We start from the raw sequence: 23,954 nt of genomic DNA on the forward strand, positions 1-23,954 counted from the left end.
CCACCATGCCAGGAAACATTTAAACATTACATTTTAAAACACATAGGTCATCCGGTATACGTCTCAGGATATCCTGACAAGACTTAGAGATTGAATTATTTTCTATTTTCATGGACGGCAAAACATTGTCACGAAATTATTGTGGTTGTTAGTTTACTATGTGTGAGTTTGTATGAAGTCATGACAACATTATTCGTGCTGTCACCAATCTCGTCACGCCAAGATTATTCAGATCGAAAGAACACGTTGAATTTATTTAATCTATCGGGTAGTAAGACTGCTATCTTTCATGCTTGAAATATCATGATTGTTTATCAGATTGCCATGGAAAACACAAAGTTCTCAGTCTCTGTGTACGACTAGCAGGTATATTTCACACGTTAAAGGTATGTATCCTAAATTTAGAAAATAGACTGGTTTGTTTAGATATTTAAAACATGATTTCGTCAAACAATTTCACCATAATATTTATCCCAAACAAAAAAACCGAATTAATCACAATGAGAGTAACAGTATTGTATAAGTTGGTCTCGTCACTACAATCCAGCTACTTAATTGTTGTATGTGTTCCAATTCCAATTCGAACTCAAACAAATACCGCCGGTGAGCATACATCAGAGCACCATGGTATTCTCCAGTTAATAACTGCACACAAACACCAACATGACGAGTGTCTAACCCACTTTAAAATTGCCTTCCATCGACCATACAACATAAGCTTCTGCAATTTATAGCACACATAATGCTAAATACATGCCTTCATTCACAATTTCACTGCAAAACGTTATAGTTTGGCTGTATTTTTGAAGACTGTATTTTTATGCCATTATTAAAATGAGAATTTTTTTATGTTTGAGCACACACAGTGGAAAGAATGTCACATTTTGCTCTGTTTTTGTAGTAATTCGCTGTTTTGTGTGACTTTTTCGCCAGGTACATATCTATGGACATATCACCTTGGCCGTACATTTATAAAATGTTGTGTTCTTTGGTGGAAAGTCAGCGTTTTTATGGGCTGTGCACTGATCGAAGGTTCAGTAGTGAATGACTTGATTGTTTGTTCACGGTATCATAATGCTGGACACTGCCTTTAAGTACAATTGCTGTGTCTATTTTAGAAATGAGTCCAGACACACTGCATACGTTTTTAACTTTTGTTTTGAGTTTATAAATTTACCACAAACCACGTACACTGATAACGTGAAAAGAATGCAAATATCAAGTAGTTAAATATTGTGATGATTAAACCTAACATTGATACGGTACTAACTCTAATATTAGTTATAATTTAATGCCGTTCCCGTGTTTTGTGGTTTGGTGAATATTATGTTATTGTTTGAAACTAGAATGAACATGTCTGTGTAGTTGCCATGGAAACAAGCATATACAACACCTATCAGAAATATTCAAGTGACTTGTGTTTATTATTTCATTTAACAAAAAACAATTTGGAAGCGGGTACAATCGTCTCACACAATAATAGTGTAGTTCGTATGCTGAAATCAGTCAACGTTTTTATGTATAATTGAGCACACCACAACCACAGAGGCATTATTAGCGATCGATTCCTGTGGTTGGTTGCTCCACGGAAGGTACTAACGGAAGGAGCCTCGACGCTATTGTTTTAGCTTTACCCCACGATCATTTGTCAATGTTTGTTCACAAACATTGGTTCTTGTTAGCTCTTAACACCTTCGTACAATGGGTTACACTAGAAGGGCATGCCTAGACACTTTTTCTGTGATAATATTTTGTATGAGTCTTTAGGAATTCTTGTTACAGTTGCTAATAATTAAAACAAGTGAAATACTAGTACGTGAACGAAGTCAACTTGAAACGTTCATCTGTTGAATTTCCGGCTGTATTTTGACCTTCCGCACCTAAACAAACCGAGTGCGCATGTGTGATGACCCATGGAGTAGTCTCTTTTCTACCTCCATGGATGACCGTAGTTTCATAATGCGCATACATTTTATGGTCACATTTAAAAATCGGCAATGTTATGTCATATTCCGCTAACTCGTTACTTGTGTAAACAATCGCAAACTATCATAGACATCAAAGATGAGCTAGACAATGTCCTCATCAGGATTAACTTGGGTTGAAACAAAAGAAAATAAGCCTGTAAAGAAGCTTAAATGGCCACCTGAGAGGCGTCGTGGCTCCTTCTGTTTATACCTTCCATGGTTGCTCCATAGGGGTTTATAGTTCCATGCTTCAATACACTGAGGGTCTTATCTTTGTTTAAAATAATAGATCTTATATGATTGAAACAGTCATGTAACGCAAACATATATCATTAAATTTAGTCATCCGCGCTCCGAAACAAATAAAAAATAAGTAATACTTGTTTTGTCCGATATGCCTGCACTGTAATAACCACGAGCAGAAAAAAGTTGCAGTTGTGTGACTTGAGGGCGCCCCACGAGTGCCGTACAGACATGAACTTCGTCGGAAATGCTGGGAAATTGGATGAAATATAGAATTTATATGATTAGGGCGACATTTTTCATCACCGTCAGCACATGTACCTGGGTTGGACAAGGTATTTAGAATTTTGAGGCATGACTTTTGGCAGCAAAAAAATTGTGTTAGATCGTCAGACCCCTTTCACTGCAATGCGCATACTATACACATCGATTTCCCGGGAAGTATTAGTATATTTGGTGGGATGTACGAGTTAATTATGCTAAGATGCCAGAGAGGTATTATATAGGCTACCAAATAACTGAGCGTGCTGTTTATAACCCCATTATAAGCTTAGTTATTTAGCCAGTATTTGTCGAATTAAAGATGGAGATTACCCACTCATTTATTTTTTTATTTTTAGCAGATCAGACCCTTTACGGACTCGGAAATGATGGACAGTAAACTCAAGGAAATATATTAAGAGAAATACGCCAGTTGGCGGAAATCCTGCTCTTTGCGCGAAGTACAACTGAATGCATGGAGCCGGGAACAGCTCTGGCGGCGCTGTATACAATCGAGGCCTATTGAAACTTGCCGTAGCTCATTTAGATTTGAGTGTAAACCGCAGAAACAGTTGTTAAATTTGGTGACCAGTTAGAATGATAGAAAGCGTTTACAGTCTTCAAATAACCACAATAGACAGAGTGGGGGTCAAGACCGAATATACGTGATTTCGGCTTCCATGATAAATGCTTCCTATTAATAATTGCATTTTCAATTACTAGTAATATTCATGAATTATGTCCACGTCATAACCTCGTTGAAGCGTTATAGCATATTGTGAACGCAGTGCGCATTCTGCGGTCCCTTTTTCCGTATTCCACAACCAATGCGTCATCACAGTGAGCTCAATTGCAATTTACGTTTTATGTAAGTGAGATTCAGCACCGTGATAGTGCTGAACGTTGTGCTTGTATTCGAAGCCCACGCATTAGTGACGCTACCAGATGTATACACAAGCTTCGCCAGCCAGATTTATCCACACTCCTACCATGTCATATTAAGTAATATACAATTCTGGTTCCCCAATAACTGGATCTTTTGTGTGTACTTAGGAAAGGAATAGTACAGAGGACTGACAATTTTACTGATGACGAGCGGATACGCAAACCATTGTGTCACAGATCAGGTTCTTGACATCTTGAATTTTCAAAGTAGAGGGAGGAATGTCTGAACGGAACAACACCGTGCAGGCGGACGATGGGTTCTTGAATAAACTACTATCGATGTCGAATCGCAATAATTTTATTTTAACATTTTTGGCAATAATAAATCCTCTTAGTATTGTACCAGATTTCCCTGTTCTGATCAATTGAACATACACCCTGACCACTATGAACAGTGCTCGCAGTTGGGTGATCTCAATTATGTCACATGTAGATATGTTTGTTTATAAATGGGGTTGATCAAACGTGTGTGGGTTCTATGGTGATCTCAATTATGTCACCTGTAGATATGTTTGTTGATAAATGGGGTTGATCACGTGTGTGGGTTCTATGGTGATCTCAATTATGTCACATGTAGATATGCTTGTTTATAAATGAGGTTGATCAAACGTGTGTGGGTTCTATGGTGATCTCAATTATGTCACCAGTAGATATGTTTGTTTATAAATGGGGTTGATCACGTGTGTGGGTTCTATGGTGATCTCAATTATGTCACCTGTAGATATGTTTGTTTATAAATGGGGTTGATCACGTGTGTGGGTTCTATGGTGATCTCAATTATGTCACATGTAGATATGTTTGTTTATAAATGGGGTTGATCACGTGTGTGGGTTCTATGGTGATCTCAATTATGTCACCTGTAGATATGTTTGTTTATAAATGGGGTTGATCAAACGTGTGTGGGTTCTATGGTGATCTCAATTATGTCACCTGTAGATATGTTTGTTTATAAATGGGGTTGATCACGTGTGTGGGTTCTATGGTGATCTCAATTATGTCACCTGTAGATATGTTTGTTTATAAATGAGGTTGATCAAACGTGTGTGGGTTCTATGGTGATCTCAATTATGTCACATGTAGATATGTTTGTTTATAAATGGGGTTGATCAAACGTGTGTGGGTTCTATGGTGATCTCAATTATGTCACCTGTAGATATGTTTGTTTATAAATGGGGTTGATCACGTGTGTGGGTTCTATGGTGATCTCAATTATGTCACATGTAGATATGTTTGTTTATAAATGGGGTTGATCAAACGTGTGTGGGTTCTATGGTGATCTCAATTATGTCACCTGTAGATATGTTTGTTTATAAATGGGGTTGATCAAACGTGTGTGGGTTCTATGGTGATCTCAATTATGTCACCTGTAGATATGTTTGTTTATAAATGGGGCTGATCACGTGTGTGGGTTCTATGGTGATCTCAATTATGTCACATGTAGATATGTTTGTTTATAAATGGGGTTGATCAAACGTGTGTGGGTTCTATGGTGATCTCAATTATGTCACCTGTAGATATGTTTGTTTATAAATGGGGTTGATCAAACGTGTGTGGGTTCTATGGTGATCTCAATTATGTCACATGTAGATATGTTTGTTTATAAATGGGGTTGATCACGTGTGTGGGTTCTATGGTGATCTCAATTATGTCACATGTAGATATGTTTGTTTATAAATGGGGTTGATCACGTGTGTGGGTTCTATGGTGATCTCAATTATGTCACCTGTTTTCAACGTACCATCAGTCCTAGGCAGCACCACAGAATGTCACGTGACCCTTGTTATGCAGTTTATAATTTCACGTTCTATAGTGTACGCCGTGCGTTATGTTTTTCTACGGTTTCCATTACGTGATCGATTTAAAAAAATAACATCTACTCGATCCTTGTGTAAGGTCACTTAGCCCATGCAAATGTGTCTAAAACAATATTTCAGTAAGATTTAGTCATTTTTATGTGGTTACGATATTTCTATTTACAATATGGACACGGCCAACTGGCAACCAAATTATTCTTTTTTTTCTTCCCAGTAATTGCCCGAAATCTGTCGAAAACAAAATTCCGTTCACATTTCACCCAGACGCTTAATCGAACTTACAATAAAACAATGAAAAAAAAGCAGAGTCATTGCTATCGACCACGGCAAAACCAATAGAATTTTGACAATTACCAAATTTCAAAAATTTACTATTGAAGTTGGAAACATGTGTCGCGAACTAACCACTGTGACAAGTGACGGAAATGGCATTCTAGAGTATGAGTGATTAAACTATATACCGCTTCTTTTCACACTTCGTATTTCGGAATTCGTGGAAATTGTGAGTTTTCAATGCATTATGCCCAATATTTAATTAATTCGTGTATGGTAACTAGAGAAGCAGGTGAATAATCAAATACGTATTAAATGACGGCCAAACCCTTTCAAACACTGTTTTCATACAACGTAATATAATATATAATATATAGATATAGTATACGTGACGAATCTACTCACGCGATACATATTAGTCCGGTATAACGTCAATCGTTCTCGATAAACAAGCAACGAAATATAATGCACAATGATACAGTATGAGGTAGAAATAAAATCAAGAAAATTCTGTTGTTTCCATATAAATATGGTATATTTAGTTCTTGATTAAATATTATTCAATTTAATTATGCGCACGTAACCGAATTAGATATGTAGGGTAACACGAACCGTGGTTCTCGAGCCAGGTCAATATATACAGCCATAGAAAATATATAAGTTTATTATATCGATAATAGTTTGTCTGTGGAACTTTTTTCTAATTAACTGTGTGAATGCATTCAAACGCAAGTTTTGTCATATGTAAGCTTAAAATTCATAGTGCACATATCTGTCTTGTTGCCATGTTAATTGAATTAGAATCAATTACTGGAATACAATGAATACGCCATTTGGTCTTATACAAGCCTCTTTCTACAGCTCGCAATAGTTGTTTGATGTTGTTGTTGTCAATATGGGTATTTAATTAGAAACCCGACAACATTGCCTTTAACTAATTATTCATTTTAATAAAAAAACAAATGAAAAGGAATGAAATTACGTAAAGAAATACAAACAATCTCAACTATACCAGATGTTATATTTCTTACCATAAGTTAACCCATTTCATGTACAAAGATTTCCTACCGTGTGATTTGTTATAAATATTTTTCCAATTCGCGCTACACTACCAGTCCGCATCAGGACAAGCTCCAGAAATGATTTTTCGAGTTCTTTTTGTTTGCCTTCTGGCGAACTCTATCCATGCTCAAGATTTTATTTCAGCCAACTCCGACAACTTTGACTCTGTAATCGACACTGCTGCGTACGTCCAAGAAATACCTGAGTACGCCAAAAGCATTCCACTATCATGGGAGACACAAGATGAACTACTTCAGCTGGAAGACTCGCTAAAATTCCAAGCCCGTACAGAGAACGGTGAGTTTCCCCCAAATAAACACAAGAACAAACAAATATGCTAGTAGTATATTTAAAAGAGGATGCGGAATTAGGGCATTCTCCAGCAGTTACTAATCACGTAAGTATGGCAAATTATGTGTTTTCAGAAAGCTGAGATACATACAAAAAATACTTTCGGGTAATTTTTGCTTAGAAGATTAAGCTATGGGTAATTAAAGAATAAATATGAGATTGGCCGTTTCTCGTTGTTCGTTCATTTTAACTTTTAATTGTTACTTTACAATCGGATCTCAAAATTTGCACACGCCGCCTAGTTCTTGAGATATATCTCGTCAAACTAGTCAATCGACGGCGTACCAGAGATCCTTTAATATTATACATACATGCGTACGAGTTTCGAGATGAAGCGCGAAACAAAAATCATTCTACTGTTTGTTTTTTTACATTTTCAGATTATTATCCAACTCCAATTTATCGCAAGGATTTGCCAAGAGATTACGTCGCTTACTGGGAGATAGAAGTAAATGATAACGATCACGTTATTTTGTCTGCTGGACCCCAAACTGGAGACACAAAAATCGTTCATCAAAGTGACCGACCATCACCAACTCAAAGACTAGCCAGAGAAGCCAAAAGTATCGGAGAGACATGCGTTCGTTACTATATGTATGCACCTGAAGGTACGATGTTCTGTGAGAATGGCAGTGGTAAAGTTGTCGCTACAACTCTAGATCCCTCAGTGGTTTACGACTACTGTAATGACAATTCGACGGTACGTGCTCCTGACAATACTAACAGTTATATTTTTAAGAGACAAGAGGCATATATTGACCACATAGATTTTCTGGTATAAGTGTTTTTTGTTCTAATGACAGTATAATTTTTTTTATAAAAATGTGTGCTTTATCATCACCGACGAATGTGCTTTTCGCTATATTCACCGCGAACAAGTGTTCGCGTTTCAACCAATAAATACTTTTTATTGACAGTTCTAGTTATTTCGTGTTTTTTAAGGAATCCAAAGAAAAAGTCAACAGTATGCTGGAAGAGCTTAATGAGTTGGCAGAGTCTGATTGGGTGGAACATGCAGAAAGGCTCAAACAAGACAGTGTCCAATGGCAAATTGCCACTGTATATGACCGAATTGATTGCGAAGACGATTTATTAACGATCGATAACGGAACTTCCATCGCTGAACAGGCCATACATCCCGGTATGTTTCGTCATTATTATTAAACAAAGCATTCATACAGTCGTATTACTTATTGTTCAGAAATAAGGGGTTCCAATAACCTCTTGTCAAGTTTCTTGTTGAGGTTCAACTATCGGTTGATGCTTGTGTTGACACACAGAAATCCGTCAATTACTGGTCGACACGTTAGAACCAATTATTATACTGACAGAAACACTCGAAATTCAAAAGGCTGATCTAGTACAATTTTCTAAATCTAGTCTGTGCATCATTTATATTTGTTTTCACTGCAGTGTAGTTTAGTTTGCTTTTCGTATGAATATTTGACATTATTATTATACTGAACAGATATGAGACTACTCCTAAATTTATTCAAATCGTATTCACATTTAAACAACCAATATGAATAAATAATATATAGAAGTCGAAGTTAATGTATACGGTGATTATAATTAATTATAAACATGTCGGTGTTGCAGTACTCACAGCAATATTTGAAAAAACCATACAAATATCTAAATAGAAGTTTTTATTCTACCCGAATAGGCGAAGCTGTACTCGTTGCTATTGGTGGTGACCATGAGAGCATCAAAGTTCGTTATGTCTCATTTAGCGGTGACGTGACAGAGGAAGATGTCCAGAGGATGCAAGCTATTCTCTGCAATCAGGCGCTTGACAATCAACTATGCAAAGATGACGGAACTGTAACTGACGACAAAATAGAAGTTAGCGAATTAAACGGAATAAAGTTTATCGCTGTTGCCCTGTCGGAAGATCGGAACATGTTGAGGGACGCCTTCGATGGGAACGAAATCAGCTTTCAAGTCGAAATTCGTTTGATGACAGGCAAAGCAATAGTACGTAATTTTGGCATCGAATTAGAAACACCAGATCCACCGGAACTAGAAGTTGATGACGAAGAAGTTCCACTCGTTCCCCAACGAAAAAAACGATATAAGCAGTATAAGTCTTGGACCAGCTTTACCTACCACAGTATTCTTTACGAGCAGAGTGCATTTCCTAAATATTGGCAGAAAAAAGTCGGAAGTTGTTATTCTGGATGCGGCCCCGTAGCATGGGCAATGGTGTTTGGATACTTCGATCGTATGGCACACATGTATGGCGTGAATGGTGAACTACGTGAACTCTGGAGAAGTGGACCTGATGGAACTACAGGCAGCCAATGGGAAATGGCACCTTATTGGATGAACAATAAAGTACATTTATACATTAAGAAACTACGAAATATTCTTCATACGTTCTGTCTCTTCGGACAAGGTGCCACCTGGCAGTGGAGAATGGACGACATCGAAGGCTTCTTTACTGCGAGAGGAGGAAGTCACGTGAACCTATGGAAGACAGATGGTCTTGTTGGTATATACAGCAGCAGTATTCGAAACAAAGCTCGTAATCGAATTCGAGATGACGATATTCCCGCTGTGATCGGTCGACGTGTTTCTGGATTCTTTTCTCAACACTATCCTGTTGCAACCAGATATCGGTGGAGGAAGCGACAGTATCGTATCTGTGTCAAATTTCTTTGGTGGAAGAAATGTGGAAAATGGCGCTGGGAGTACGACCGTGATTTCTATCTACACATGGGGTGGACCAATGGTGGCAGTGATGGATGGTGGAGTGCTAAAGCTTTTATGGCCGCCGCAGCGTATCCACAATAAGGAATTACGACTAACGCGTATTTAACATTCAATTATACTACTATTGCTGGTTTGTTTTGTGGGCTGTTAAGTACTTGCAGGTGACGGGTCAGAATTCATCAAATAAAATATAAATTGCAAAATGTAATGTATTTTGTAAAGTGAATGTTTCCATGGTCACATATTGTCACATGATAGCGAATCGTAATCCTCTCTTTATGCAGAGGTATGGTTGAACGTGATGTAGTACAATTTAATAAGCGTAGCATAAGTCAGTCACAAACGAGTCAGTGAATACAGAGTAAGGCAAAACAGATCTTTTTCTAGTCTAAAGTTTCTTTAAAAAACAATGCGATTTTCTTTTTTTTTATGAAACTTCTAAGTCGGTCCACATATGCAAGAACAAAATATTGCGCCACTAACGGCAAGCAATTCCCTCAGCCCTTTTAATCTTTGGAACAGATCTATTTTTTTGGCCAAACACTCAAAACATAAGTGCCATGTTATGGAGTGGTGAATATTCCTGAAAATGTCTCTATGTTTGAGTATTCATGGCGTGTATACGTAATAGTGGTCTGAAGTAGAGTTCATGTTTTAAAAAGTTGACCAGTTTAAAGTAATTTCAACAAATTATAATTGTGTACGAAAAATGACATGCATATCATGTAAGCCATCGGTTCTTACAAACTTTGCGCGGGAATTTGTCGTGAGCATTTGAACTGTTCAATACCATAATCACTAGAAAAATTTGGTCTTTTCATCGTTTTTAGACATTATCAGGAAAGTAATTTCTTTAGGAAAATTATGCGGATAAACCATGATGTTTCCCTACTCCATATATTAAATATTAATTATTAATACATTTGTCAGGTTAAATTTCCTGTGTTTAGGCCATTACAAATGTCAAATGCCTTTTTATTCACTGGTATGTGTGAACTGATTTTTACATTAGAATAAACACAATCCTTATTTCTCGTCGATTTTGATTTAGTCAATAAGGAATTCCAGCATACTGATACTAGTGTAGGAAGGTTGTAGACTTGACCTTAACAAAGTAGGTACTATCGTATCTAACTACTATGTATTTACTGGGACAATACACATCTTCATTAAAAAGCATTACGGATGCCTAACTCCAATTTATCGTGTGGCATAGTAGTGTCATGAATTTGTTTTCGCGTATCTGTTAATCGACTTAATTAACTGATTATTAGCTGAATTGCTGTGTTACGTCTGTCATCGTTTAGGTCTATTTGAAGTTTTGGACGGAACTTGGCTCAGTGATTTGGAACTAATTACCAGATAACCACCGCTTTTTAGACTACTCATTTTGACAGTTTATATTCATAGTTATTAATGTAGGGAACGATTAATCAAAAGATATGACGTATTCAGTACTTAGTGTGATTGGCTTTATGATTGAAGGTTACGCCCTAGAGTCTTTTACTGTTTTGTAATTGGTTAGAGGTTTGAAAATGAATAAAGAGAGTTTGAGTTGGTCTTGGCGAATACTCCACGACAGACGAGTCCGAGAGAGTCCAGGGGCGAGCCTTGAGGCAGTCCAGTCTTGGGCGAGTCTTGGGTCAGCCTTGTGATAGCCTTGGTGATTTTTTCCCCAGGGCGCTGTGTCTTATAGAGTGCTCCACAGATCGACTAAGACGAGAGCTGAAACGTATTTCGTTGTGTGTGTCTTATTTGACTGTAAAGTATAAGTGACTTTCCCGATCCCGTACCTCAAGGGGACGAGATAGAGAGACGAGACGAGTTTCCCCCCTGACACGTGTGGAGAACCCCGAGAGAGAAGATTTCCCCATGATAGTAGTATCGAAAAATCAAAACTTTTAGTTGAAGGCACATTTAAAAGTGAATTGCCAAATATAATTTTTTTAAATATCAATATTCGACACATATCACTTCTCTTAGACAACTCTTTGGTTAAACTTTTGATGGCAATACATTTGCTTCGTATGGTGTTAAATGGAGTTTGGGTATTCAACACAAGCTGAACAAATCATCCATTTTTTCCTTTATCGAAATGTTTGTATTTGTCTTGACTTGTAATTATTAGGAGCGTAAAATGTAATTCTGATTGAAATTGGCAAAATAGTGCAAGATTAGCTAACATTTATACTTTCAACTATGATTGAATGGTTTCCCATTAATTCTGGCATTTAGATCTCGATCGGAGGTAGATAAATTTCCTAAATTCTAGGAGGTTGTAAACATTTATTTTGTTTAACTCGTCAGTAAGTTTACAATTTAACTCAGATACAGTTTTGACGGATGTGTGTACTGTGGAGTCATCCTCGTACATATCAATATCTGTGTGACAAACTTCAAGTGACATGTCATTAATACACATGAATAAAGACCTAGAATGAACACCTGAATGACCCCAGAAATCACGGGTCCATTTTCACAATGAACACCCTTGAAATTGACACAACAAAGTATTAGGTAAGCAAAGTAATAGCTTTGACATTGATATAATGATAATTAAGTCTACTGAAGGCAGTCTCACATGGATGTTATTGTCTCAAACCTGACGACGCTGCTGCCAAAAGGCCATAATCAGAATGTGATTTTCCAAAACGTTTGAAACCACTGGAAAAACAGATATTTTACGTTACAGTCTTATCACAGAAGCGCACAACTCCACACTTAAAATAACAAAACGCCCTCATAAGGGGAACAATTTAATAAGAGACCCTTCATTGATTCGAGAATGTTTAGGCTCATTGAAATCAGAGCGCCCTCAGTGACATACATGTCATGTATATGACAAGATTTCAAAAGTTGCCCGTGAGAGGCTCAAGAGAGAACTATGGTTTGAACTATTACAACATTTCCTTTACCAAGGCTGTTAGGCACTGTTTCTATATCACTATATGAGTCAATAAATACTCACATCTTTTTACGTGTCTTTGTTTTACTTTTTATATTTATATACCTTTAACTGATCACCATAAAGTTGTATGGGTGCATTTTGATGTTTGCATAACTTGCTTTATTTTATACTACTGGATACGATTTCGCATAAACTGTACAAAACTCTTCCGATTGTTATAGAGAATAGTTGGAGAATTTCAGCAACATAGAGTAGCGGTAGAGAGGTTGTATTCGTAATTTGTCGCCTGGTAATTGGTAGCGATCGAGTTCCAAACTGTAAAAAAATCCGATAGAGTCTAAAGTCACATCAAGGTGTCCTGGAGCCATCTCGGCGCTAGCATGGGTCAAGAGTCAAGCAGTTTGGAAGCAATCTAACGAGGAAGCTCTTGGAACCACAGTCAGCTTACATGTGAGTTGCACACAGCATGAGAATAAATTGTGTTTGTACAAAACAAAAACTCAAAGACATAGATCCAGAAATCAAAGGCCTTATGTTAATACGAATATGTCAAAAAAAAATGTGTACTTACTTACTATTTGTAATTCATTTTGTGAATATTTTCAACAAAGCGGTATCATTTATTTATCTAAAACAGATAATTATTTAACCCCAGGTACAAGTATATTAGGCTCTCTAGTCGTACGTACCATCGAATATAAATATACTCAAAATTCTGAATATTGAGTTCATGATTTTCCTGCCTGTAGGGTGTGATATACACGCAATGAATATTTTAAACAGCTTTATGATATTTGAGTACTTGCAAACGTGCACTAAACTTGGCCAAAACAACCTACATTCGTTATAAAGTGTGCTTGCCTTGACGTTTGACGTCTGTCTTGTATAGAATCGCCCACGTACATTTGCAATGCATTGTGGTATTCACCAAAGATAAGAATCGTTCAAAGACCGAAATGTGTTTAGCATGTGGCAGCCTTATTCTCATAAATTGTCTGGATATTGTAACGTATTAGAAAATAAATATACATGGATTTTTATTCTAGACGTGATGGTGTATATTTATAGCGGTGACATTACCCAGGGTACTTATTATCAACAACAATGATATTTATCCATTTAACGGCTCTTTTCGCCCGTATCGGTTGCCGTTCATTTGTTGCCCCCTACCACGCCAATTTGATGTTAAGATAGAAGGTCACTATTCTTTAATATGGTGTTCACAACATCTATCAAATACGACTGGCATCTGTCACATCTGTTCAATTTGACGTCTCATAGCATGTCATCGTCGTTACTCAACTTGTAAAGACGTGCATAAAAATTACTGAAATAATATGTCAGGCATAGCATAGTAAATGGTGCCTGTAATTTGGGTAGCCGGTGAAATTATAGGTGTCACCGTCATTCACCAATCTGCACATGAACAACCCTATTTATCGTTTGGGGCATGTGACCCTGAATACGACTTGATCTCGTTATGAAACAAAAATATTGAACAAACCACAACACGTTAAGATACAATAAATTGATTTTTGAAGACAGGACGTAAACATATATAACACGAACGACACAACTAATGAATGTAACATAGGGAGATACTCGTGTATGTGCGATATCTGAATCTGTACAAATCCCCGAAAAGCATGTGGTCCGAATAATGATTGATAGATTGAAAACTCTCATGCTGGTTCTGAATACCACATATGACAAAACACAGAGACGTTAGTTTATATTACACTGGTGATTTGCACAGAGTGGATGTTATCATCTATTTATTACCTCATGACACTTGCAATTAATGAGAAACATGTGTCACTTTAAAGATCACCGCGTGCAATCATGTTCCACTCCAGCCAAGTTCTTAGTTACAAAGATTTGTCCGTGAACTGTCAGCTCACATACTACCCGTTGATTGTATTAGTGTTATGAGGCTGTGGTTCATGGACAGGTCTTCACATATTTCACGCAGTGACATGGAATGAAAAAAAATCATGATGGATGATGCGTGTACTTCAATGAACATTTGCATGAGACATGAATTTAAACGTTAAATATGATGGGATGTTTTATAAAACTCAGAGAAGCCATATGGATGTTCCATGATAACTGATTTCGGGGTTAAATAGTATGCTGTGTACGTGTTACATACATACATAACGTACCCAAACTTAGCAATATGATTTAATATACCAAAAATAAAGCAGACTATACATCATAAATCGAAGATAAGTCACGCTTATACAAATTATGCTTCATTCTATCGATGTTGTGCGTGTGTTCCTTCTTGCATTATGGTTATATCAATTAATACAATGATGGTTAAGAAAATGGCTCGTGTATTGGTTTTTTCTGGGTCCCATTTGTTGACACAATAAAACTAAACTAGTAGTTTTACTCAGTCTATGAACAAATCAATGTGTCCGCACATATGGTGGTGAACTCGTACTCTATTTTGGGACTGTTATTATTTGGCGGTTTTGGAAGTTTACCAAATTAAACAAACTTAATCGTCATCAATGGTAGCCAGCAGCACATTCCTCTTGTGTATACTGCCAGCTTAGTTGACCATACGTCATAAAGTAAATTAGTCCATGATTTGTTTTTGTGTGATTAGTTTTCTATGAGGTTTTACTCAACCAGCTCTCAAACAGTGATTAATTATTTAGTTCATAAATTATAGGCATATGTATGGCTTGGTCATAATATACGAGTCAAAAAATGTTGCGTAAATGATTGAGTAGATAGCCGTTCAGATATAGTGTGATACCAAGTCATGCACGTTACAGACTGACCTGCTTTGTTTCGCCTGGCACTACAAATCTCAGCATAAGTGTCTCACGAGATTATATGTGTATATATCTTGTTACCAAACGACCATATGTATATATATATTATGAATGTGTTACTATAATTAAAGAATGGTTAGTTGAGTCGGTTAATCCGGCCAATTTATTGGGATACTGATTAATTGTCGGGTTATGGGCAAGTTTTCGTTCATGTTAGGCGTGTACTTAGACCAAATACTCCAGACGTATTTGTTGAATAAATCAATTTATCCATATTTACTAATGGACAACGGTTTCAATTTTATTTAATTTTATCAGTTTCAGAGCACATTTGACGAGAACGAGTCATTGCAGTTTGATTGTTTTCGCTGATCTGGGACGTTTTTGAATTGTTGCAGGCCCTAAGAAAATAATGTTGTTTGTAATATAATAGCCCACACCAAAATGCAATGTTTTAACTCGAGTTTAAGATATATAATTGCCATGGGAACCAAATTATAAACGATAAACATGTTGAGTTATGATCTATCAGTGACCGAATTCGTTATTCCTGTAGCACATTAGTGGTTTATTATAATTTATTGTATGGTCTTGTTGTTATGTGTAATAACAGTTTTTATTTCGAGATCCAGATCATAAAAAAATTAAAAACCTGGTACATTGGAAACATCTGGAAGAACCCTTTTCCAGTAATTGCTGTTCTCAACATGTCAATAGACATGGCTGCCATAATTAAACAATTCTCACAAGCAGTCAATCTTGTGTAAAAGCCAGCTCGAGACTTACGCAGAACACTTCAATATGTCCAAAGACAATTTACAATCTGAGTTATAGAAATACTCAAGTTGCGATTGACATAAAATAACATCATTGTATAACATTGTATAACAACAATCGTTGCATATACGTATTAATGTTTTGCATTTTCATTGAACGACTAGACCATTTAATGTACTTATTATCAATATTTCATTGTACACAATACATGATACTTCAGTTCGGTTCTTAGTATGCCATATAAAATAAAAGATTTTTAAATTTCATGATTTCTTATATATTGCATTTTTAATACATAACATACCACTTATTTACATACATTTTCTACATTTGAAAACTTCCTTAATAATAAATCATATAATGGAGTCTCTGAATTGTAAATGAGTCATTATTTTCAACATATGAACAAGCTATATAATTTAGTAGCTTTGACTTTTTGACACGCATCATCAAACTATATTACGAGGTTACCTTGGAAGCATATTATTTTTTCTAAAGCATCCAACTATAATCTATGTTAAGCCTTTAAGAGGGCTGACATCACCAGCGGGAGAGGATAATAATAAGTCTTATTTTGCCTCAAAACATCTATTTTTATTTTTCACCAGCATACGTACAATACGTGTGATTTGCAGCATGGTTTAAATCACATTTATTCGTCGACAGATATTACCCCATTTGCTAGATCTATTTAAAATGTGAGAATGCGATAAGTTGCACTAACCAGTAAAACAAACAGAGAAACAAACTATAGATTTAGTAAAGGATTTCATCGGGAACATGATACATCAAGTAATTGCTAATATCATATTAGTTGATTATAAAATACCTAAACCTGCATAGTTCAACTAAACTGGGGCATATCTGATTATCTAACGGAATGTGGTTCTGAAGTGGTAAAATGATTTATTGTTCTTCAGATACCACTAAGATTCGTTCGTTCGTGTAGGACCCTTGATTTAAGGTGTTGTTCTATGATGTGCTAGAGTGGTCATTAAAATCCACTCCGTAGCATAGACTTAAATCCTGTCCAAGATTACAAACTAGCGAACAAGTATGACCATTAAAATATGCATTTAAACGAGTATTAATAACAACGATACACAGTTCTAAATAAGTGAGATTTAAAAGATAAATTGCTAATCTCTCATAATTGCCCATTTAGTTGCCAAGGGACACCACATTTATTGTATGGAGATTGTAACATGTACCTTTATTCTATTAATTTATGCTGGTGTCATATTGTTTGTAGTGTAGTCTGCAAGTATCAACGTTGTACAAGATGGATTTGAGAAATACCATGACGTTGGGGTAATTAGATATGTATTTAAACTGTCATACATAATTAATATTGGCTCGCCGCGTACATAGAAAAGATGTCGAAATTTATTGCTGATAACAGATGTTTGAAATTTGTCGAAAGATTGCCAGTTATGCAGAATACCAATATTATAGACCCCATGCAGACAAATACTTGTAGGTAGGAAAACCAGTACTCTGTATTTACAAACAACTCGATGTGACCTTAATTCTACTCAATGTACAGTGCTATCGTCGATATTCCCCTTTCCTAATTGACAACAGACGTTCCAACATAATCGGTTAACATCGAATTCCTTCCTTCACGCCAGAGTGACCTCGTTTACAGTGCCCTCGTTGATCTTGTCTATTTTCATTTTACACTTTTGCTTTGCAAAATGATGATTATTCAAGTGCAAAACAAAACTGTTGAACAGTCAGTCAGTCAGTCAAGCTTATCTAATATATTATTGTGATAATTATATAATATATTGAAATTGTCAGCAAGACTGCCATCCCATTGATGCAACTAGCATTCTTTTCTCACATAACTGGTCCCAGGCGAGATAAATAGCTCTCGTAAATCACAAATTTATTACAAGCCGCGAGACATCAAGCGTCCGCAATGTTATATGGAATATAAATAGATGTTATATATCAGCCATATGCTACTTGACGCACTAAATTTAGCTTGAAACCAAATAAGGCACGATTTTATTGTCGAGCATCGAATGACAGTAATTGTAAATCATGGTTATCTATTGGTTTGATTAGTTATTAATAGTAATACGCATACAAAGTGAATACTTTTTGAATATACGCCTAAATATGCTTGGATATTACTCGCACTGTCTGTAGTATTTGGTCATTATTGACTCCCTTCGTCTATTTTTTTTATAGCTTCCTAAGCAGAATGTTCGTTAAAAAGATGGCCGGTTTTCAAGGTGACCTTTTCAGCTGCATCTTAATTTACCAATTATTTGGTCAAACCGACTCGAATAACTCGAATAAGTGGTGAAAATATCAAATGATGTTCAATTTCAACTTACGTGATGACACTTACCGACGTTTAGGTGTTAAAGGGTGTGTAATAGTTCTGTCACAGGAACGCCATTTTTAATTCCAGGAGTTACGAGTGCAGTACTTAATACAGTTTGGGGTGAGAAAATAGCGTTAGGGTTGAGGTAGGTTATCAGAGGCCCGTATAATTTAGGGGTTTTGGTTATGTTGGTGGTATGAGGTAATATTCAAAATGGCCAAGTAAGCCAAACCTATTCTCATTTACGCGCCTCGAATATTTTTTCTCCGGTCTACAACAATGAATATTGAACTTCACGTTGTTTGTTGTTGTTTTTTATAAAAATGGAGGTATTACTATTTTATGATATTTCCGAGTGATCTTGGTATTTCAAGTGACCGAACGATATATATATTCATATATCAGATTTAATAAATAGATTGTTCCAATCCCGTGGCAAAAACGTCTGCAATTGTCAGTTTATCCTATATATCGATTTCGCAGCTAATACACGGAAGTGAATACGTAATTTGTGAGCACTCTCTCAAAACTTTTTTTTTTTTTTTTTATTTATTTATTATTATTTCACCATATAATAAAAAATACAAGACACACACAGAAAAAATAATGGAAAAAAACTAAACAAAAAACAAAAAACATATGTTCACAATAGCTGATCTAATAAAAATAATCTGAAAGACTTTGATTTTACATTGTATATCCTTATTTTGTACATATCTATTTTCTATGCTAAATAATTAAATTAATTTACAAAAGATGGCTTTACATTCTTGTACCTACAATTGAAAATATATTTTCTCATCAGCAGTAAAAGGTAATTTAAACAAAGAATGTAGTCTGAATTTAAATTAGATGAAAAATTATTTGATGAAAAATTTACCGAAATATTACAATTATCGTCAAGGGTCGATTCAAGATCGTGACGCCCTGAGGAAACATACATACAATTATAGAACAAATGAAGCAGTGTTTCAGGAAAATTGTTACAAAAAGTACATTTATCAGTATCAACTATATTACGTATTTTTAAAAACCTGTTTGTAGTGGTAATTCTATTAATCAGTCTGTATTGAAAATTTCTGAGTGACACATCATCAGTAATAAGGAAAGGTAGTTTGAAATAATATTCAAAATTTAGGTTTGTGCCAAATAACCTCTCCCACTTTTCAACACAGGTTTGAGTTTTTAGGTTTAACCTATTTACTCTCTCTACGATTTCTGAGTAAGCTCTTTTAATATGGATAAGGGTAGCTCCATTTTCATTATCTCTGCTATTCAAGGAAACTAACCAATTTCCAGGAATAGCATCAATAAAACCAAAATACTTTAAAAATTGATTTGATGATATGTTATATTTGTCTGAGAAAGGTTTAAAGGTGAAGAAATTGCCACTATCATCCATTACATCCGATAGAAATACAATACCACTCTGGTACCAACCTCAATAGAAAATAGTTCGCTTATTAATTAAGATATCTGGGTTAAACCAAATGCATTGCTTTGAGTAAGGGATTGTACATGTAATTGTTTAGACCAACTCAGAAAAGCATGGTACCAAAAAGGGTTTGACTTTAACCTTTTTTCAGCAAAGTCGGCGGCTTGTTTCTGACTGAAAACTTTAAAACAAGAGCAATCCATATAAGTATAAGCTTGAAATAGCCGTTTCCGGCCACTTTCGTCATGTTGGCTAGATAACAGCTTATCTACCCAGGAGACATGAGGCGATTCGATAAAAGATGGTAAATGTGTTAGGCTCAAACCGCCGTTGTGGTATTCACAACACAAACGAAGACTTTTAATTTTGTCTTGTTTTTTATTCCAAATGAATTCATAAAAAGCGTCCACAATAGACTTTGTCTGTTTTTCTGGCATAGGAGGTAACACAGATAATATGTGTACCATTTTTGACAACGCTAATGTCTTCACTACTGTCACCTTGCCACATAATGTCAAAGGTCTCCAAGCCCAGTTTGACAGGAGTGACTTAACTTGCAAGGCTTTATCATCAAAATTAATTTTCTCACACAGAATTAAATCCACGTCAAAATTTACACCTAATAATGTAAAAGGCTTGTCAGACTAATTTAAATTTAGGTGCGGAAGCATAGTTTCTCCACTCTCTCAAAACTTTGTTCGCCGTTCCATGCATACTTGTTACAGTTTAGTCTCATGCAATTACAGAATATGCTTATGGATATATTAGCGGGTAACTGGTAACATAGCCACTGATTTTAGAGTCATTATAGTAGACTCCGTGGCTTGTATATAAACCGTAAGAAATAGAAAATATAAACAGCGGAAACAAAGTATTGCATGTGATGATAAGCTAAGCTTGCGAGAATTTAACATAGCGCCTCTAACTTTTTACTTTTCATCAATGATGTCAATCGTGCAATCTATGTGCACGGACTAATTGGCTTACTGTAATGTGTATTTGATATGCTTTACCACATGGAAGTGACATGATATACTTGATAAATGCTGTCATATCATTCATTTTCTTGACAATGTCCCTCTTGATCGAAGTGTTTGATTCTGTTCGATGGCGTGTTTTTCTCCATTTTTTAAAATTATACCGAGATTACGAGTTTATCGGATCGAGGTGTTATCCTATGATGACAGTGTAGAGTGCATCACCCAGTTAACACATCTTCACTAATAAATATATCACATGATGAGTTCACAGCAAGGGTCTAATTGAATACCAATGTTTCAGGTACAAAAATTACCAACCTTCAACCCCTCTAACTGTGTAACACTTTTATCTATTTTATTCACTCTACCCGTCAAGCCTACGCAATTATCGTACCAGACTGGTTTACCAAATTATCACTAACCAATAAATACATTTTGCGTCACTTCTCTGTATTTCTTTTCATTTGTATGTGTCAATCAAGTACATACAATATGTGTACGTGTACTAATCCATGTGCCGACCTAGCCAATTAACATTTGCTCCCGAATAAACATTCTTCTGTAAACAGCTCTTTGCGTGAAACATGCTTGTATATCAACATTTTTACCATACCCATTCTATAATGTTTATTTTCGGTGATCACATTGTGTAAACTAAAGTTGTAATCGCTAGACCGCTTCCCAGTGATATGTAAGGACATTCACCACGAGTAGCACTCAGCATACCGAACCAATTACTAGTATGCGGCAAACAAGCTTTGATGCACGTGAACCATGCTATATTTAGCACGGAATAAAACGGTCGTTTACACGTACATTTACCTGCTATGCAGATGTGACCTTTCATGTTTAATATACGCAAAATATATACTGCACACTTTAGATTTGATGTGTATATAAGGGCCTGGCCAACATGTGTGTGGTTATAACCATAAATTCAAGTTATAATGTCCGTTATATTACCGTAAATACTACTAAGAATGTGAGATACAATATTAAATGAAACAATGGAATGACTAAGGATTTCATATCACTCAGAGGTGTACGACAGGATTGTAACATCAGCCCAATACTCTTCAATTTATTCCTAAGTAATTTATCAACTAGATAAGTCATGTAAACCAGTCAAGTTGAACAACAAATCAATTAGTAGCTTATGACGTTGTCTTTGTGTCAGAAATTGAAGAAAGTTTACAAAATTGGTTCAATAAGTTGGCATCCTACTGCAGTATGTGAAACCTAAAAGTCTAAAACAAAAATTATGATTTTTAATAACAAGCGACCCAACGGTCGAAATAGCTCCGCTGTCTTCATTATCATGGAACAAGAATCAGTAAAGTGGCATTGTGGTTGTAATATGCATAGTCACTCATTTAGAGAACATTGCACTTGAGTTACAGTTTCTTGCAGTTGCAATTATGAACTTTTATAGTGTCTTTTATAGTTGTCGAAAATAAATAAAATTACAAAAAATTACAAAAATATTCACTACAAATCCAAATTTGCATATTTTTACACGAATTTAACAAATCTGACAGAGAACCACCCCCAAGTACTTTGGTACAAATATGAATGTAATTGGTCAAGTAATTGGTAAAGAAAAACGCCTGACGCGGGACGGACGACGCCGAAGAGACCCCCATACTAATAGCTCCACTGGGTCATCTGCGATGACAGCGGAGGTAAAAATGGAAAATTATTAAATCATAAGTATAGTGTTTGTTATGAAAATGAAGAACTAGATATAGTTACAAATCATAACTATTAGGAAACTAATATAAATAGAATTTAAACCAAGTGGAAAGTTTGATCTAGCAAAAGAACATTTGTATAAGAAAACATTAAAAGCATTTAACAATATCATAGCAACTTGGATCAACATTATTGACCATGTAATAATCCCAATACGAAGTTCAGTTCATAGAATTATACAGATAAAACATACATAGAAAAATTAAATTTAAAATTGTGTAAAATGCTTCTACAAGTTAACAAGACAGCAAACCTATCAGTTCGTAGGGAATTGGGCAGACATCCAATCTCAGCTCTCATTTAAAAAATGATGGTCAGATATTGGTATAAAATATGTAACAAAAATGAACAAACTAGTAAATGTAATTTCCTGTAATATTTTTGTATAATCACAATGGAAAAAATCAATACAAGAAATAATAGGCGAAAGTGAAATTAATAATTTCTGAACAGAGACCAAGAAAAGCATACATCACATAAGTGATCAAATAGAAGCAAGATTTGTGGAGTAGTGCAATTAATTTTCATTAATTTCTCTAAATCTGAGAAAAATAATAAATTGAGAAAATACAGTAAATTCAAAAAAGAATTGCAAACAGAGCAGTACTTGACAAAAATCCAATTTATAGAAAATATATATGCAAACTCAGAATTAGTGATCATAATTTAATGATAGAGAAAGTTCGTCACAGAAGACCAAAATAAAAGCGGATGATAGAATGTGTGAAAGGTGTGGTACTAATAAGGTTGAGGATGAATTTCACTTTCTGATTGTCCACAGCACAAAGAAGCAAGAATGAGGCACAGTCAGCACAAACCTCAAATCATCATTTCAATATGTTAGATAACAAGCAAAGTTTATATATTTTATGGGCAATATACATATAGAACTGGCAGTTAATAACGGAAAACCGGCCATCTTTTTTAACGAACATTCTGCTTAGGAAGCTATAAAAAAACAGACGAAGGGAGTCAATAATGACCAAATACTACAGACAGTGCGAGTATTATCCAAGCATATTTAGGCGAATATTCAAAAAGTATTCACTTTGTATGCGTATTACTATTAATAACTAATCAAACCAATAGATAACCATGATTTACAATAACGGTAGTGCCATTTTCTAAACCAGTGTCATCAGTTTATTTATTTTCATCCTTTCTTTTTTTCTTAGAATAGCATTTGACTATGTTCTATTTAAAATGAATAATGTCAAATAAAGTTATTATTACAAAAGCCAACACAACATTCATTAATCTCATGGTCGTCGAAGTCCAGTTGATTTGCGTAAAGGTACATTGAACAATGGAGAGCACAATGTTTACTTTATTTGCTCATTAATA

General features: G+C 35.5%; 1 protein-coding gene across 1 annotated transcript; it reads left to right on the plus strand.

The window, feature by feature from the left end:
* Window positions 1–6,583: 6,583 nt before the first annotated feature.
* Window positions 6,584–9,839, plus strand: LOC102809957 (uncharacterized). Its single transcript, XM_006823274.3, has 4 exons — window positions 6,584–6,862; window positions 7,297–7,616; window positions 7,859–8,057; window positions 8,583–9,839. Exons 1-4 carry the CDS (start codon window positions 6,643–6,645, stop codon window positions 9,710–9,712), a joined length of 1,869 nt encoding a protein of 622 aa, XP_006823337.1. The 5' UTR covers window positions 6,584–6,642; the 3' UTR covers window positions 9,713–9,839.
* The last annotated feature ends 14,115 nt before the right edge of the window (window positions 9,840–23,954 follow it).

Source organism: Saccoglossus kowalevskii, chromosome 2 (genome assembly GCF_978046115.1).
Source record: "Saccoglossus kowalevskii chromosome 2, keSacKowa6.1, whole genome shotgun sequence".
Taxonomy (NCBI): Eukaryota; Metazoa; Hemichordata; class Enteropneusta; family Harrimaniidae; genus Saccoglossus; species Saccoglossus kowalevskii.